Consider the following 14,730-nt stretch of genomic DNA (forward strand, 5'->3'; position numbering starts at 1 on the left):
ACCCTTGTGGGAACCCTGGGTCTTGCCCTCACTTTCTCCCTAATCCCCACAGCTGTGCCCCTGTGGTCTCCCTGCACTCCACAGCTGCACTCCTGTGGTCTCTCCCTGCACTCCCATAGCTGCACCCCCGTGGTCTCTACCTGCACTCCCATAGCTGCACCCTCATGGTCCCCCTGCACCCCATAGTTGTTTCTGTGGTCTCCCTGCACTCCCATAGCTGCACCCTCATGATCCCCCTGCACCCCATAGCTGTACCCGTGGTCTCCCTGCACCCCATAGCTGCACCCTTGGTCCCCCTGCACTCCTATAGCTGCACCCTTGGTCCCCCTGCACCTCATAGGTGTACCCGTGGTCTCTCTGCACTCCCATAACTGCACCCCGTGTCTCTCCCTGCACTGCTATAACTGCACTCCCATGGTCTCTCCCTGCATTCCCATAACTGCACCCCTGTGGTCTCCCTGCACTCCCATAGCTGCCCCTGCACCTGTCCTCACTGCACCTGCCCTCACGCTGCCCTGCTTCCCTGTAGCTGCACCGGTGCGCTTTCTCCGGGAGCTGCAGGCCCAGGAGGTGGATGAAGGTGCCACTGCCCACCTGCACTGTGAGCTGAGCCAAGAGGGTGCTAGCGTGGAGTGGCGCAAGGACTCCCTGCAGCTCTTCCCTTGTGCCAAGTACCAGATGGTGCAGGAGGGAAGGGCTGCCGAGCTGTGGGTGCACCGCACTGAGCAGGAGGATGCTGGCCACTACACCTGTGACACGGGCCACGCACAGAGCACGGCCAGCCTCTCTGTCCGAGGTGAGCTGCCCAGCGGCTCCTGCCCTCCCTGGGGTCTCACCCCCACCCTGGGAGCAGTGGGCACTGTGCTCATCAGCCCTAAGCACCCCTCCCTGGCCCCCCAGCCCCTAGGCCCACATTCCAGATGGAGCTGCAGAGCATGGAGCAGGAGGCCGGCAGTGTGGCCCGGCTACGCTGCCAGCTGAGTGAGGCAGAGCCTAGAGTCCCAGTGCAGTGGCTCAAGGAGGGTGTGGAGCTGCATGTGAGTCCCAAGTATGAGATACGGCGTGTGGGGACCATGTGCGAGCTGCTGATCCATGGGCTGGAGGCCAAGGACACGGGCGAGTACGTCTGCATGGCCGGTGGTCAGAAAACCATGGCTTCTGTCATGGTCAAAGGTGAGCCATCCATGCCACACCCACTGCCCCGGTAGCTGCCCTGGGGGAACACCTGGCCTGGCACCCACTAGGGCCAAGCACCCCTCTGGACGTGGCTCTGAGGCCTTTGCAGTTACAGGCTCTTCTCCTTTCTGCTCACTCTGGTGTGGGTGGCCCCAGCATGCAGAGGGACAGCATGTCCTGGGACTTCCCGAAGGGCTTGCCTGCCTGCTGGGGTTGGCCACAGGGTGGGGGTGGACAGAGGCAGCCCCCCGCCCCACAACCCCTCTGCTTCTTCTGAGTGCCCAGACTTAAGTGTCATGGAGACAAAGGTGGTGCATGGCAAATAGAGGCTGTGGCAGGGGGAGAGTGGGAGGATGTTCAAGAAGACTTGCTGGAGGAGGGGAGTGGGAGGTGGGCCTGGTGCACTGGTGTGGCTGGTAAAGGGACCCCATCGCCTACACCCCCCAGAGCCTGAGGTGACCATTGTGCGGGGGCTGGAGGATGCCGAGGTGCAGGTCGACGGGGAGGTGGAGTTCAGTTGTGAGGTGTCACGGGCTGGGGCCACGGCTGTGGAGTGGCACCTCCAGGGCCTCCCACTGCAGAACAACGAGGTGACAGAGCTGGCTGTGCGGGGTGGCCGCACCCACACGCTGCGGCTGAAGGGTGTGACCCCTGAGGATGCGGGCACCGTCTCCTTCCACGTGGGCGCCCACACATCCTCTGCCCAGCTCACTGTCCGAGGTAACGGGTGCCACACAAGTTCAAGCCCTCTGTATGCCAGAGACAAATGCCGGGGTCCCTGTCCCCGGGTCTGAGGGACGGGTGGGGAAGCGGCCCTGTGAAGGGTGACTTGGGGACAGTGGAGGTGTGATGGAGGGGTGCCCCACATGCTTGTGTTGAGGAAGTGGGATGGGGTGCTGGGAGGCACCCCTGACAGTCGGCAGTGGCATCCCGGATGCTGAGGCCCACACTGTGTGTCCGCTGTGCAGTCCCTGATGTGAGCATCCTGGAGCCCCTGCAGGATGTACAGCTCAGTGAGGGCCAGGACGCCCACTTCCGGTGCCAGCTATCCAGGGCCTGCAGCCAGGAGGCCCGCTGGGCCCTGGGAGGGGTGCCCCTGCAGGCCAATGAGATGAATGACATCACCGTGGAGCATGGCACACTGCATCTGCTCACCCTGCACAAGGTGGCTTCTCTGGGTCCTGCCCCATTCATGGTGCTCCCTGGGGAGTGGGGGGGGATAGATTACCACTCCATCCAGACATGGCTGGGGGCCAGCCGGGGTGCTCCCTGGGGACTGGGGGCGGGGGGGAGGCTCCTACTCCATTAAGACCTGGCTGGGAGCCAGCCACAGTGCTCCCTGGGGAGTGGGGAGGAAGGCTCCCACTCCGTTAAGACCTGGCTGGGAGCCAGCTGGGGTGCTCTCTGGGTAATGGCCAGGGGGAGGTTCCCATCCATTCAGACCTGGTTGGGGGCCAGCCATGGTGCTTTCTGGGGAGTGGGGGGGAAGGCTCCCACTCCATTCGGACCTGTTTGGGGGCCAGCCATGGTGCTCCCTGGGGAGTGGAGGGGAGGTTCCCACTCCATTCGGACCTGGCTGGAGGCCTGAAGAGATGGAACAGACCCCCTCTCTCCTTCAGGTGACCCTGGAAGATGCGGGAACCATCAGCTTCCAAATGGGCTCATGTAGCTCAGAAGCCCAGCTGAAGGTCACAGGTGGGCAGCCCCCTCTCCTAACCAGCCCCTTGCTTGTGGATGTCTGTATTTCCTTAGTTGGGGAGCTGTTGGCAGTGGTGTGGCCAGAAGCCCATGCCTTCCAGAGGTGATCTTACCTTGGGATGGTGACCGTCCACCCCTTGATGGCTAAAGTCACACACCAGAAGGATAGTGTGTGTGGGATCCCAGTATTGGATTAGTGCTGTCCACAGGAGGGAGATGTGGGCCTGGGCCTTTGGGATTTCTCCCCTGTGAATGTCTACTCTTGTGGCACACGCCTGTGTGTGCCATGTAGATAATCATGTCTACATTGATACATGCCTGCACATCTACAGGTTTCCAAGTGACACATGTGGTTTTATACAACAGCATACAAGGTCCCAGGCATGTAGGGAGGACCTAAAGACCTTCAACTTGGGTTATACTTTGTCCCCAGAGCTGGTCATCTCTGAGTGCCTGACCCTGAGAGCTTCTCCTGTGCTGTCTTACTCCTGGTTGTCAAGCTGGCCCCATGCATCCATCATCCATCATTCATCTACATGTCCATCCACTACACGTTCACCACCCATGTTTTTGTCCATGTGTCATCTGTTTACCTACATGCTTATCCATTCATCTACCATTCACCCACCTACTATCCATCCATCCATCCATCCATCCATCCTTCCATTTACCATCCATCTATCCATCTGTTGTCCATCTACTCTTCCATCCACCACCCATCCATCTGTCCAATCACCACCCACTTATATATTTGCTCATCTATCCATCTACCATCTATTCATCCATGATCCATCCATCCACCATCTATCATTCATCTACACATTCATCCATTACACATTCACCACCTGTCTTTTTGTCCATTTATCATCCGTTTATCTGCTCATCTACCCACCCAACATTTATGCATCCACCATTCATCCAACCATCCTTCATTCATCCATCTATCTACTGCTCATCTATCTGTCCACCATACGTCTGTTCATTTACTGTCCATCTGTTCATCCATTATCCATCCACTCATCCATCTACCACCTATCATCCATCTGTTCACTTACCATCCATCTGTTTACCCACCATCCATCCATGGACATCCATCCATCCACCTGGCATCAATCTACCCCACATGCCTCTACCTGGAGAGGGCCTGAAGCTGTGCCATCAGGGAGTCCCCAGTCTGCTGGTAGAGTTAGACATAGAGATGGAGTGTGTCCTGAGTCTCAGGTGCCCCACCAGCCCAGATCTTGAGAGGGTGGACAGACACAGTCAGCTCTGTGAACTGGGGGGCTGAGAAAGGCACCAGAGTGCAGTGCCCTCCAGCTGAGTGATGGGAGAGGGGAAGTATCCTGGGTGTTGTGATCCAGGTGGGTCCAGGAAGGGCCTGTGTGTTCTTAAGAGTGGGTGTCTGTGAGGGGGCAGCGTGGGAGTGGATTGAGCCTTACAGGTCCCACTGAGGGCTGTGCCTTGGCCCCTCTTGGCCTGGTGTCCCCAGTTGAAGTGTGCTGACTGATGTAAAGATACCTGGCCATGGTCTTATGGGAGGGCCATGAGCATGGGGGTGGGGTACAAATGGGTGTCCTGGTAGGTGGTAAATGGACAAGCTTGGGAGCTCTGCTGGAGATGAGAATGGGGAGATGATGCAGTAGGGTGGGGACATGGTCAGGTGTGCACTTTTGGGAAAGGATAGGAGGGAAGGTGGGGGCTGGAATATCAATGGTGTACCCCGGGAAGGGTATGGGGGGTCTTCTGCAGGAGGGCCCAGCCATGGTGGGTACAGGGGTACACAGCAGGCATCGTCTGCATCTGGGAAGCCCCTGGGTTCAAGCCCCACTGTGTGACAGGGCAAGGGGCAGTTGCCATGCAACATTAGGGCCTGAGAATCTGAGGGCTGGAAGGACCTCGGGGCACGTCTGGGTAAATGGACCTCTGGGGACAGGAGAAACATCTACTTCCAAACACCCGGGGATGGCGGTCTTACTTCCCAAGGGAGATCCCGCACTTTATGAGAGCAGGGGGCCCCATGACTTCTTCCCACCCCACACCCACCCCCCAAGGATTGAAGCCTTAGGGCTTGTCTGCTCTGCCTCCTGAAAAGGGCGTGGATGCAGGTGACCAGTCTCCTGTGGTGAAATAGGACATGTCCCAATGGGGGTGTTGGGTACAGGGGGGCTAAGCTGCCCTCCCATGGGCTTGCTGTGGGTGGTTTCTGTGTCTCATTCTGCAAGCAAGGTGGGTCAGCTGGCCTGGGTGGACCTCTTGTCTCAGCCCCAAGGCAGCCTCTGCAGACCCCAGGTTGGCTCCACAGACCCAGGGTGCCCAGACCCCCTCCTTTTGCCCTCTTGCACAGAGGCAGTACCACGCCTGGTACGTGGCTTGCAGAACGTGGACGTCTTTGCGGGGGAGGCAGCCACATTCTCCTGTGAGGTGTCCTGTGCGGGGGGGCCGGAGGCCCGCTGGTGGCTGGATGGCACCCTGCTGCAGGATGGTCCCCAGAGTGCTATCTCCGTGCGTGACGGGACCTTCCACTCCCTCACACTCTCGGGCCTGGGGGTTGCTGACTCAGGCACCATCACCTACCGTGCAGGGCCCCTGGTTTCCACGGCCAAGTTGTTGGTCAAAGGTATTGGCCAATGGGACCCTGCCCTGAGCTGACGCTTCTGTATCTGCTGACCCTGAACGCTTGCTGCGGGCTTCCAGGGTGCCGGGTCCAGGGCTGGCCCCAGGACTCGAGCTGGGCATCGCTCTGCGTGTGCCGTGGGCAGGCATGGTGGGAGGTCTGCTGTACCGATTTGTGGAGGAGGAGGCCAGGCTGGGGAGAGGTGAAGCCAACCCCATGCCCACCTCCTTGTGGGGCACCAGACCTGACTTCCTGCCTGGTCACCATTCTGTGGCTGTCTATCCCTCAGGTGCTCTCCCAGAGGGCAGCTGGGGAGTGAGAGCCCCCTTCCTGGTCCTGGTCCTGGCCTGCTCTGTCCCTGCTCACCAATGCTTCCCTTGCTGTGGGCTCAGTTGGGGTCCTGTGACCATCTGGGAAAGATCCATCTTTGGGGAGGATGACAGTGGGGTGTCCGGTCCTCCAGGATGGCTGGCCAACAAGGCTTCACTCGGTGCTTCTGTGGAATAAGTGCAGACATTCGCCCATGTCCAAGGGGCAGATCAGTTGTTGAGTAGGATTTCAGCAGGCTGAGATGGGACAGGGACCCCGAGGTTGGCGAGGCCCCTGGGGGTGCCATGGGCCCAGCAGAGTTCATAGACCCTGAGCAGGGGTGTTGTGCCCCTGCTGAGGCAAAGCATGCCCTGGGCCAGGGCTGGGGAGGGAGGCAGAGGGTTCAGGAAGGGCCCAGCCCTGACAGAGGCCAAGCCTCCAGTGCCATCTACCCCAGGGAGGGCACAGCTTCCCCCATGAGGAGGGCCCTGGGCTGCCGCGATGGGTTCTCCTCCTGCCGCAGCCCCCCACCCCCACCGCTTGCTTGCTGCTGAGCTGCTGAGAGCAGAGGGCGGGTGGGGTGCAGCCACGCTGCACCAGCTGACACATGACCGGGGTGTCGGCCGACAGATCCCACGGTGGAGGTGGTCAGTGCCATGCAGGACCTGGCCGTGGAGGAGGGCGGCCCAGCCGAGCTCCTCTGCCAGTACTCGAGGCCTGTGCAGGCCACGTGGAAGATGGACGAGCAGGAGGTGTGCGCTGACGGGCGCCGTGTCATCATAGAGCAGGACTGGACCGTGGCCAGGCTGTCGTTCAGGCCGGCCTTGCCCTGCGACAGTGGCATCTATTCTTGTGAGGCTGCGGGCACCCGTGTGGTGGCCCTGCTGCAGGTGCAAGGTGAGGCCTTGCACGGCTCCAGCGTGGTTGGGGCCATCCTTCCTGGTGCAGAGGCGGGTGTGACTGTCAGCATTATGTGGCCGTGCTGGAAAAACAGGGCCCCAACAGGCAGGCCTCTGCTCTTCCTGGAGCTGCCTGATGGGACAGGAGGGAGGTACTGGGCTGCATGCCCTGAGTCCCTGATCTTAGGTGGGGCACTGGAGCCCTGTGTCCCTGTCTGCACACAGCAAGGATACCCTTGTGTCCCAGGGGGACACAGCAAGGTCCCCCTGTGGGGGACCAGGGGTGGGGGGGGCATTTGACTGCAGCCCCCAGGGGAGGGACATCATTTGGCCGCTGCCAGTTCCTGGCTGGGAAGATCGGAACACTGCCCAGTGAGGAGTGATCTGGAGGCGGTAGTGAGAGGGCCATCCAAGCCAGGACAAGCAGGTCCTGGTTCTGTAAACAGTGATGTTTTTAAAACACCTTTTTCTGGTCCCGGGAGGCACAGCTCGGAATAGACAGCAATCCCTCCCTCCAGGGGGCTGTCCCTCTGGGAGCTGAAGTTAGACGTGACAGCAGCTATGGGGAGGGGCTGCCCTTTGAGCCCAGACCTGAGGGAGGCGGGGGGTGCAGCTGAGGCATGAGACCATCTGGGATGGGTAGGGTACAGTGGAGCCCAGAGAGGCAGAAAGGGCAGGGGCTCACTGCTGCTTTGACATCTGGGATGTCTAACCCCCATTGGTGCTGTTGATTCTGATGTGGGCAGGAAAGGAGCTGGGATGTGGGGAAGTCTGGTCTGTGGTATAAGGAGCCCGGGAGTGGGACGGTGGCCAGAAGAGGGACATGGGTGGGTCCTGTGGGGGTGTCTGCTCTGAGATGCCCTACCCCATTCACTCCCTGGGGCTTCGTGTCCAGAGCAGATGCCCCTACCTGCAGGGCATGTGTACTCTGTGGATAAGCTGGGATTGAGCACTAGGGCTGTGAATAGGTTCTAGTTGGGTATGTATCCCAGAGAGCAGTTGGGGCTGTGGTTGCCCCATCCCCCATTGCCCAGGTCAGGCTCTGTAGCGGCTTCCTGAAGTCATGTGGGTCAAGGTCACACCCTTCCCAGCATCCAGACCAGCCCTGGGTCACCTGGTTCTCCTTTCCTGCCTCACATGTGCCCTGCCCAGCTCAGTCATGCCCAGCCTGAGATTCTTCCTCCTCCAGGAAGTTGCTCAGACTTCCCACTGGCATCACTGTACAGGCGGTGTATCATGGGAATGGGCCGTGGCAGGTGGTAAGCCTGGGCTGCTGTTGGGGCCAGGCAAGCCCAGTCCTGAGCTCATGGCTTAACACATCAAACACACATCCACCTATTAAGTCTGGTGTACTGTGCGAACGAGAGAGCTGGAGAGGGGTGGGGAAGTAGGGCAGGGGTCTCTCTGGTCCTTGTGAGTGAGGGGAGCAGCCCAGCATGTCTGATAGTGCTGGCTGAGGATTGGGAAGAAAGGGGGCCATTTTCAGAGTCCCACACTGCAACCTGGGCAGGGGCATATAACTCTTGCTGGGGGCAGGGTTTGAGCCTGGCTGTGGGCTGGGCAGCTTTGGGAATACCTGTGAGGCTTCTCACCTGTCTGGTATGGAGAAGCATCCCCTCCCTGACCACCAGCCAAGGCAGGCTACCAGCGTGGTGATGGTATGGGAGTGGGCAGGGCCTCAAGAGGCCCCCGTGGTGGCCCCATGTGGACACCGTGCACTGCCCTCCACTGGGCCACATGCTGGTCAGCCCTTAAGCCCTTCTAATGGGGGTGGGCTCTTCCACGTAACTCTGCAGGGGGCCCTGGGGCAGAGGGCCCCAGCGCACCCTGAGCCGCCGCCTTCCCCGCAGCCAAGAACACAGTGGTGCGCGGCCTGGAGAACGTGGACGCACTCGAAGGCGGCGAGGCGCTGTTCGAGTGCCAGCTGTCCCGCCCCGAGGTGGCCGCCCACACCTGGTTGCTGGACGACGAGCCTGTGCGAACCTCTGAGAACGCGGAGGTGGTCTACTTCGAGAACGGCCTGCGGCACTTGCTGCTGCTCAAAAACCTGCGGCCGCAGGACAGCTGCCGGGTGACCTTCCTGGCAGGGGACGTGGTGACGTCCGCGTTCCTCACAGTCAGAGGTTAGGGGTGCGGGGCGGGGCTGAGGCCTCGCGGGGGGGGGGGGGGGGGGGGCGTGTATCTGGAGACCCCTCCCACCGGCTGCCGCTCAGCGGGTGTGTGGGGTCTCTTGAGACCCCTCCCACCGCATCCTCGCTGTGGAGGTACAGGGCTGGGGGCTGAGGACGTTGGCGGTGGAGGGGGGGGCGTCGGTCTTTTGAGACCCCTCCTGCCAGATGCTGGACTTCCTTCTCTGCCAGGAGCAGGGGGGCGGGGCTGGCGGGACCTGGTGGCCGGGAGGTTTCCCAGCCCTGCCTCCAGGCCGGCGCGCTCACCGCATACCCCGGACCCCGCAGGCTGGCGCCTGGAGGTACTGGAGTCCCCGCAGGACGCGGCCGTGCGAGCCGGTGGGCAGGTCCGCTTCCGCTGCACGCTCAGTGAGGCGGTGCCGGTGGGCGAGGCGACGTGGTACATCAACGGGGCCGCCGTGCAGCCGGACGACTGCAACTGGACGGTCACCGCCGACGGCAGCCACCACACCCTGCAGCTGCGCAGTGCCCAGCCACAGCACGCTGGCGAGGTCACCTTCGCCGCCCGCGACGCTGTGGCCTCCGCGCGGCTCACCGTACTAGGTGGGTGGTTTGGGCCGCCTGCGGGCAGGCAGGTTGCGACCAGGGTTCTGCTGTTCCAGCCCCAGAGGCTGCCATCCAGGTAGGCTCAGGGTACACTGTCTTCCTGGCTCTGAAGCGCACGACCTTTGTGCTCTCAGACGGTCGGGGCCACCAAGTACAGGGGCTCGTGGGCCAGTGCCCACTTCTCACCCCAGGATCAGAAACCAGACAGGCAGGGCTGGGCACCCGCGGGCGCGGACGGGGAGCCTCCACTGACCAGCTCCGTCCCCGCAGGCCTCCCAGACCCTCCAGAGGACGCAGAGGTGGTGGCGCGCAGCGGCCGTTCAGTAACGCTGTCCTGGGTGGCGCCTGCAAGCGACGGTGGCGGCGGTCTCTGCGGCTATAGGGTGGAGATGAAGGCGGCGGCCACAGGCGAGTGGCGGCTGTGCCATGAGCTGGTGCCTGGGCCTGAGTGCGTGGTGGACGGCCTGGCCCCCGGGGAGACCTACCGCTTCCGCGTGGCAGCAGTGGGCCCAGCGGGGGCTGGGGAGCCCGTACACCTGCCGCAGACAGTGAAGCTCGGTGAGTGGCTGGCCTTCCTAAGGTGGGTGGTGGTAGTCCCGCCTGGAGCGCTCCAGACCTCCCCAAGATGGAGAGCCCCAGCGCGTCCTTTCTGAAGTGGCTTTGTTTCCGGCAGAGCCCCTGGAGCCGGTGCCTGCGGCCAGCGCCCCCGTGCCTGCGGTCCCCACCCCCGTGTCTTCAGTCCCCGTGCCTGTGGCCCCGGTTCCTGCGCACCCAGCTCCCACACCTCCCCCTCCCGAGAGCCGGCAGGTGGCTGCCGGCTGAGGACGTGTGTCTGGAGTGCGAGGTGGCCGAGGCGGGCGAGGTGGTGTGGCTGAAGGGGGCGGAGGTCATCCAACCCAGCGGGCGCTTCCAGGTTCTCTGCCAGGGTCAGCGGCGGATGCTGGTGATCCGGGGCTTCTCAGCGGAGGACCAGGGGGAGTACCACTGTGGCCTCACCAGAGACCCGGCCTCCTCTGCAGCTGCCTCCTTCCAGGGTGTGTCCTTGGGACCCAGCTAAGGTGGGGGTGGGGGTAGGGTGGGGCGGGTGGGGGTAAGCCAGCCCCTCCTCTTCATTAGCTCCTTGATCCTCTTGGGGAGCCCCTCTCACACCAAAGAAGACTGAGGTCTGGTGGGGAGATGCACAGACCCGTGTGGCTGAGTCTCTTGTCACAAATCATAGAGCTGGTACCTCAAGCCACACTGCTCCCTGAGCACGTCCTGGCCAACACATCCCTTGGTACCCACTGCTGGTCCCCTAAGCTCTCGGACCCTGCCTTCTGAGCCTCCTCCTCATGCACAGGGACCTCTTGTGCTCTGAGACCTCCCACTACGAGCGTCCCCACTCTGACCACATTCCCCTGTGCTCTGACCCCCCCCCCCCCCACTATGAGCCTCCCCACTCTGACCACCTTCACCTGGTGCTCTGAACCCCCACTATGAGCCTCCCTACTCTGATGGCCTCTCCCCTATGCTCTGAGCCCCCCACTATGAGCCTCCCCACTCTGACCACCTCTCCCCTGTGCTCTGAAACCCCCACTATAAGCCTCCCCACTCTGACCACCTCTCCCCTGTGCTCTGAAACCCCCACTATAAGCCTCCCCACTCTGACCACCTCTCCCCTGTGCTCTGAAGCCCCCACTATGAGCCTCCCCACTCTGACCACCTCTCCCCTGTGCTCTGAACCCCCCGCTATGAGCCTCCCCACTCTGACCACCTTCCCCTGTGCTCTGAACCCCCTCACACTATTTGTCCCACTGCATCTGCACTGATCCTGGCCCTGTGCTCCCCTGGGCTCACTCCTCCTGTGCAGGTGCCCAAGGTAGGGTGAAGTCTGGCTTCAGCAGGGGAAGCTGAGGCTGAGAGGGCAGTTCAGAGCCTCTGAAACTTCATAAAGACTGGACCTCCAGAAAACCCTGGTGGCCCAGGGAGGTGCCAGAGGCCTACTGAGGGGAACCACACAGCCGCCATGGCCAGCCTGGGGTCGAGGGTCTGTCCCGACTCTGCTGACCAGTCTCCTGTCCTTCTTAGTGGTGCTGACCACGGGATCTGACGACGAGACCCCTGCACAGCCCAGCCTGCCCCCCGAGGCAGCCCAGGAGGGTGACCTGCACCTGCTGTGGGAGGCCCTGGCCCGGAAGCGTCGCATGAGCCGTGAACCCACGCTGGACTCCATCAGTGAGCTGCCCGAGGAGGATGGTCGTTCACCACGCCCGCGGCAGGAGGTAGAAGAAGCGGCCCCAGACCTCTCTGAGGACTACTCCACAGCAGACGAGCTGGCACGCACTGGCGAAGCCGACCTCTCGCATACCAGCTCTGACGATGAGTCCCGGGCAGGCACTCCCTCCCTGGTTACCTACCTCAAGAAGGCTGGGAAACCCAGCACCTCACCACTGGCCAGCAAGGTGAGTGTCCAGTGTGGCCTTTGAAGAGAGGCCTGGATGTCTCAGATCTTCATCAGCCATATGCCCACCCATTTCTCCATTATCCATACATCTGTCCATCTAACATCCATTTATACAACCACCTATCCACTCACCACTCATCTGCCATCCATTCTCTGTCCATGCATCCATCCATCCACTACCAACCCACCCATCTATGCATCCATCGATCCACCATTCACCATCCATCCATCCTTCCACCATTCACCCACCCATCCACCACCTACCCATCCATCCATCCATCCACCATCCCCCCACCCACCCATCCATCCATCCACCCACCCATCCATCATTCACCATCCATCCACCCATCCATCCATCCATCCACCATTCACCCATCCACCACCCATCCCTCCATCCACCATCCCCACCCATCCATCCATCCATCCACTATTCATCCATCCATCCATCCATCCATCCATCCATCCATTTACCCACCCATCCACCACCCATCCATCCATCCATCCACCATTCACCCATCCACCACCCATCCCTCCATCCACCATCCCCACCCACCCATCCATCCATCCACTATTCATCCATCCATCCATCCATCCACCATTTACCCACCCATCCACCACCCATCCATCCATCCATCCATCCACCATTCACCCACCCACCCATCCCTCCATCCAACATTCCCCACCCACCCATCCCTTCATCCACTATCCCCCACCCACCCATCCCCCATCCACCCATCCACCCACCCATCCACCATTCACCCACCCACCCATCCACCATTCACCATCCATCCACCCATCCATCCATCCACCACTTACCCACCCATCCATCCACCATCCCCCACCCACCCAACCATCCATCCACCATCCACCCACCCATCTCCCACCACCCATGCATCCTCCCACCCACCATCCACCTGGCTGTTAAGAGCTAAACTGGTCTCTCTGTGGTGTTCCTCACAACCTGTCAGTCCCTGTCCAGGTAACCATTAGAAATGATTTCAGGGAGGGTGGGCTTGCCTCTCGGTGGCAATAGGAGTCATAAGGCATCCAGCCTCTGTGAAAGTTATGCAATTTCAGGCAGGCAGAAGGCAGAGCAGCATGGTGCAGTGAAACATGAGCTTTGCTTCCAGCTTCCTGTATGTCCCTGCACTGTCCTTTCTCCGTCATGGGCCTCAGTTTCCCCGCCTTACCTGTGCACACAGCTTGGGATCCCTGCAGTTGGGAAGCCACCGAAGCATCAGGAACAGCTACCTGCAGCTCACCCACCCCTGGGAAACCTGAGGGCTGAAGACCTGGGTGACCTGTCCATGGACAAGGCAGCGGTGAAGATCCAGGCTGCCTTCAAAGGCTACAAGGTCCGCAAAGAGATGAAGCAGCAGGAAGGACCCGTGTTCTCCCGCACGTTTGGGGACACTGAGGCACAGGTGGGGGATGTCTTGCGTCTGGAGTGTGTGGTGTCCAGCAAGGCGGATGTGCGTGCTCGCTGGCTGAAGGACGGCGTGGAGCTGACTGACGGCCGGCACCACCACATCGACCAGCTTGGGGACGGCACTTGCTGTCTGCTGGTGACGGGCCTGGGCCGTGCAGACGCTGGCCGCTACACCTGCCAGGTGAGCAGCAAGTTCGGCCACGTGGCCCACAGCGCCTGTGTGGTAGTCAGCGGGACGGAGAGCGAGGCGGAGAGCTCCTCTGGGGGCGAGCTGGATGACGCCTTCCGCCGAGCAGCCCGGCGGCTGCACCGCCTGTTCCGCACCAAGGGCCCGGCCGAAGTATCGGACGAAGAGATCTTCCTGAGCGCAGACGAGGGCCCGGCGGAGCCGGAGGAGCCGGGGGACTGGCGGACGTACCGCGAAGAAGAGCACTTTGTCTACATTCGCTTCGAGGCGCTTGCCGAGGCCCACCGTGCGGCCACCTGCTTCCGGGAGATGTTTGGCACCATGGGCATCGGCGTGGACATCACCCTGTCAGAGCAGGGGCCCCGGGGGGTGGAGATGCGCATCAGCAAGGTGGCTCCTGCCCCCGCAGCAGCTCAGGAGGTGGTGCCCCGGCCGCTGACCACAGACGCCGGTGAGTCTGCGCGCTGTCTGTGGCTGGGCCAGAAGGGGGAGGGGCGACAAGGGAGGAGGGGTGGGGGCAGGGTCTGGAGGGGAAGGGCGGGAAGGGGAGGGGCGGGACCAGGAAGGGAGAGGGGCGACAAGGGGGAGAGGCGGGGTCAGGGCTTGGAGGGGGAGGACAGGAAGGGAGAGGGCGGGGCCTGGAAGAGGAGGAGCGGGGCTGGAAAGGGAGGGCGGGGCAGGGAAAGAGGGGGCGGGGCCTGGAAGGGGGAGGGGCCTGGGATGAGGAGGGCTGGGGCGGTAAAGGGTGGAGCCTAGAATGGGATGGGGCGGGGCGTAGAAAGGAAGGTGGGGCGGGGCCTGGAAGGGAGGGTGGAGAGGGGCCTGGAAGGGAGGGTGGAGCAGGGCCGGGAGGGGGAGGGGCAGGGCCGGTGTGACCTGGGTCAGCTGAAGACTCAGGGAGCTGGCTGGGCTCCAGCTTGGGGCCACTGCGGATGCAGCTGCCCCGAGCTGGAGGAGCCCTGAATTTGGGGTTAGAGCTCGGTTTAAGTCCAGCTCTGTTACATGCTAGCCACTCTGAGCCTCAGTGTTGTCTATGAAGTGGGTATAGGAATATGGACTTTCCAGAGTTTGTGTTTGCTCCGTGAGGGTTTGGGGTAAAACCAGTATAAAAGGTGGCATTCCACGGCCCCCATCTTCTGCTCCAGCAACTAAAATTACTTTTAAAGCTACTCCACCATTCCCTTGTGTTTCCCTAGGAGTAAAGAAGGTATATAACCCCCATGGCCTCATGTCTGGAAAC

General features: G+C 61.6%; 1 protein-coding gene across 1 annotated transcript in view; it reads left to right on the plus strand.

Annotated features, from left to right (window-relative positions):
• OBSCN (obscurin, cytoskeletal calmodulin and titin-interacting RhoGEF) overlaps positions 1-14,730 on the plus strand; it is a 166,376-nt gene that overhangs the window by 107,343 nt on the left and 44,303 nt on the right. The window contains 14 exon segments of the mRNA XM_053904975.1: positions 530-796; positions 901-1,173; positions 1,624-1,896; positions 2,145-2,341; positions 2,796-2,871; positions 5,219-5,491; positions 6,428-6,694; positions 8,547-8,819; positions 9,153-9,428; positions 9,702-9,989; positions 10,105-10,250; positions 10,252-10,465; positions 11,499-11,872; positions 13,077-13,941. Of these exon segments, the coding sequence (XP_053760950.1) occupies positions 530-796; positions 901-1,173; positions 1,624-1,896; positions 2,145-2,341; positions 2,796-2,871; positions 5,219-5,491; positions 6,428-6,694; positions 8,547-8,819; positions 9,153-9,428; positions 9,702-9,989; positions 10,105-10,250; positions 10,252-10,465; positions 11,499-11,872; positions 13,077-13,941 (4,062 nt within the window).

The sequence above is a fragment of the Panthera pardus genome, unplaced genomic scaffold (assembly GCF_024362965.1).
Source record: "Panthera pardus isolate Hobbes unplaced genomic scaffold, ASM2436296v1 HiC_scaffold_1, whole genome shotgun sequence".
Taxonomy (NCBI): Eukaryota; Metazoa; Chordata; class Mammalia; order Carnivora; family Felidae; genus Panthera; species Panthera pardus.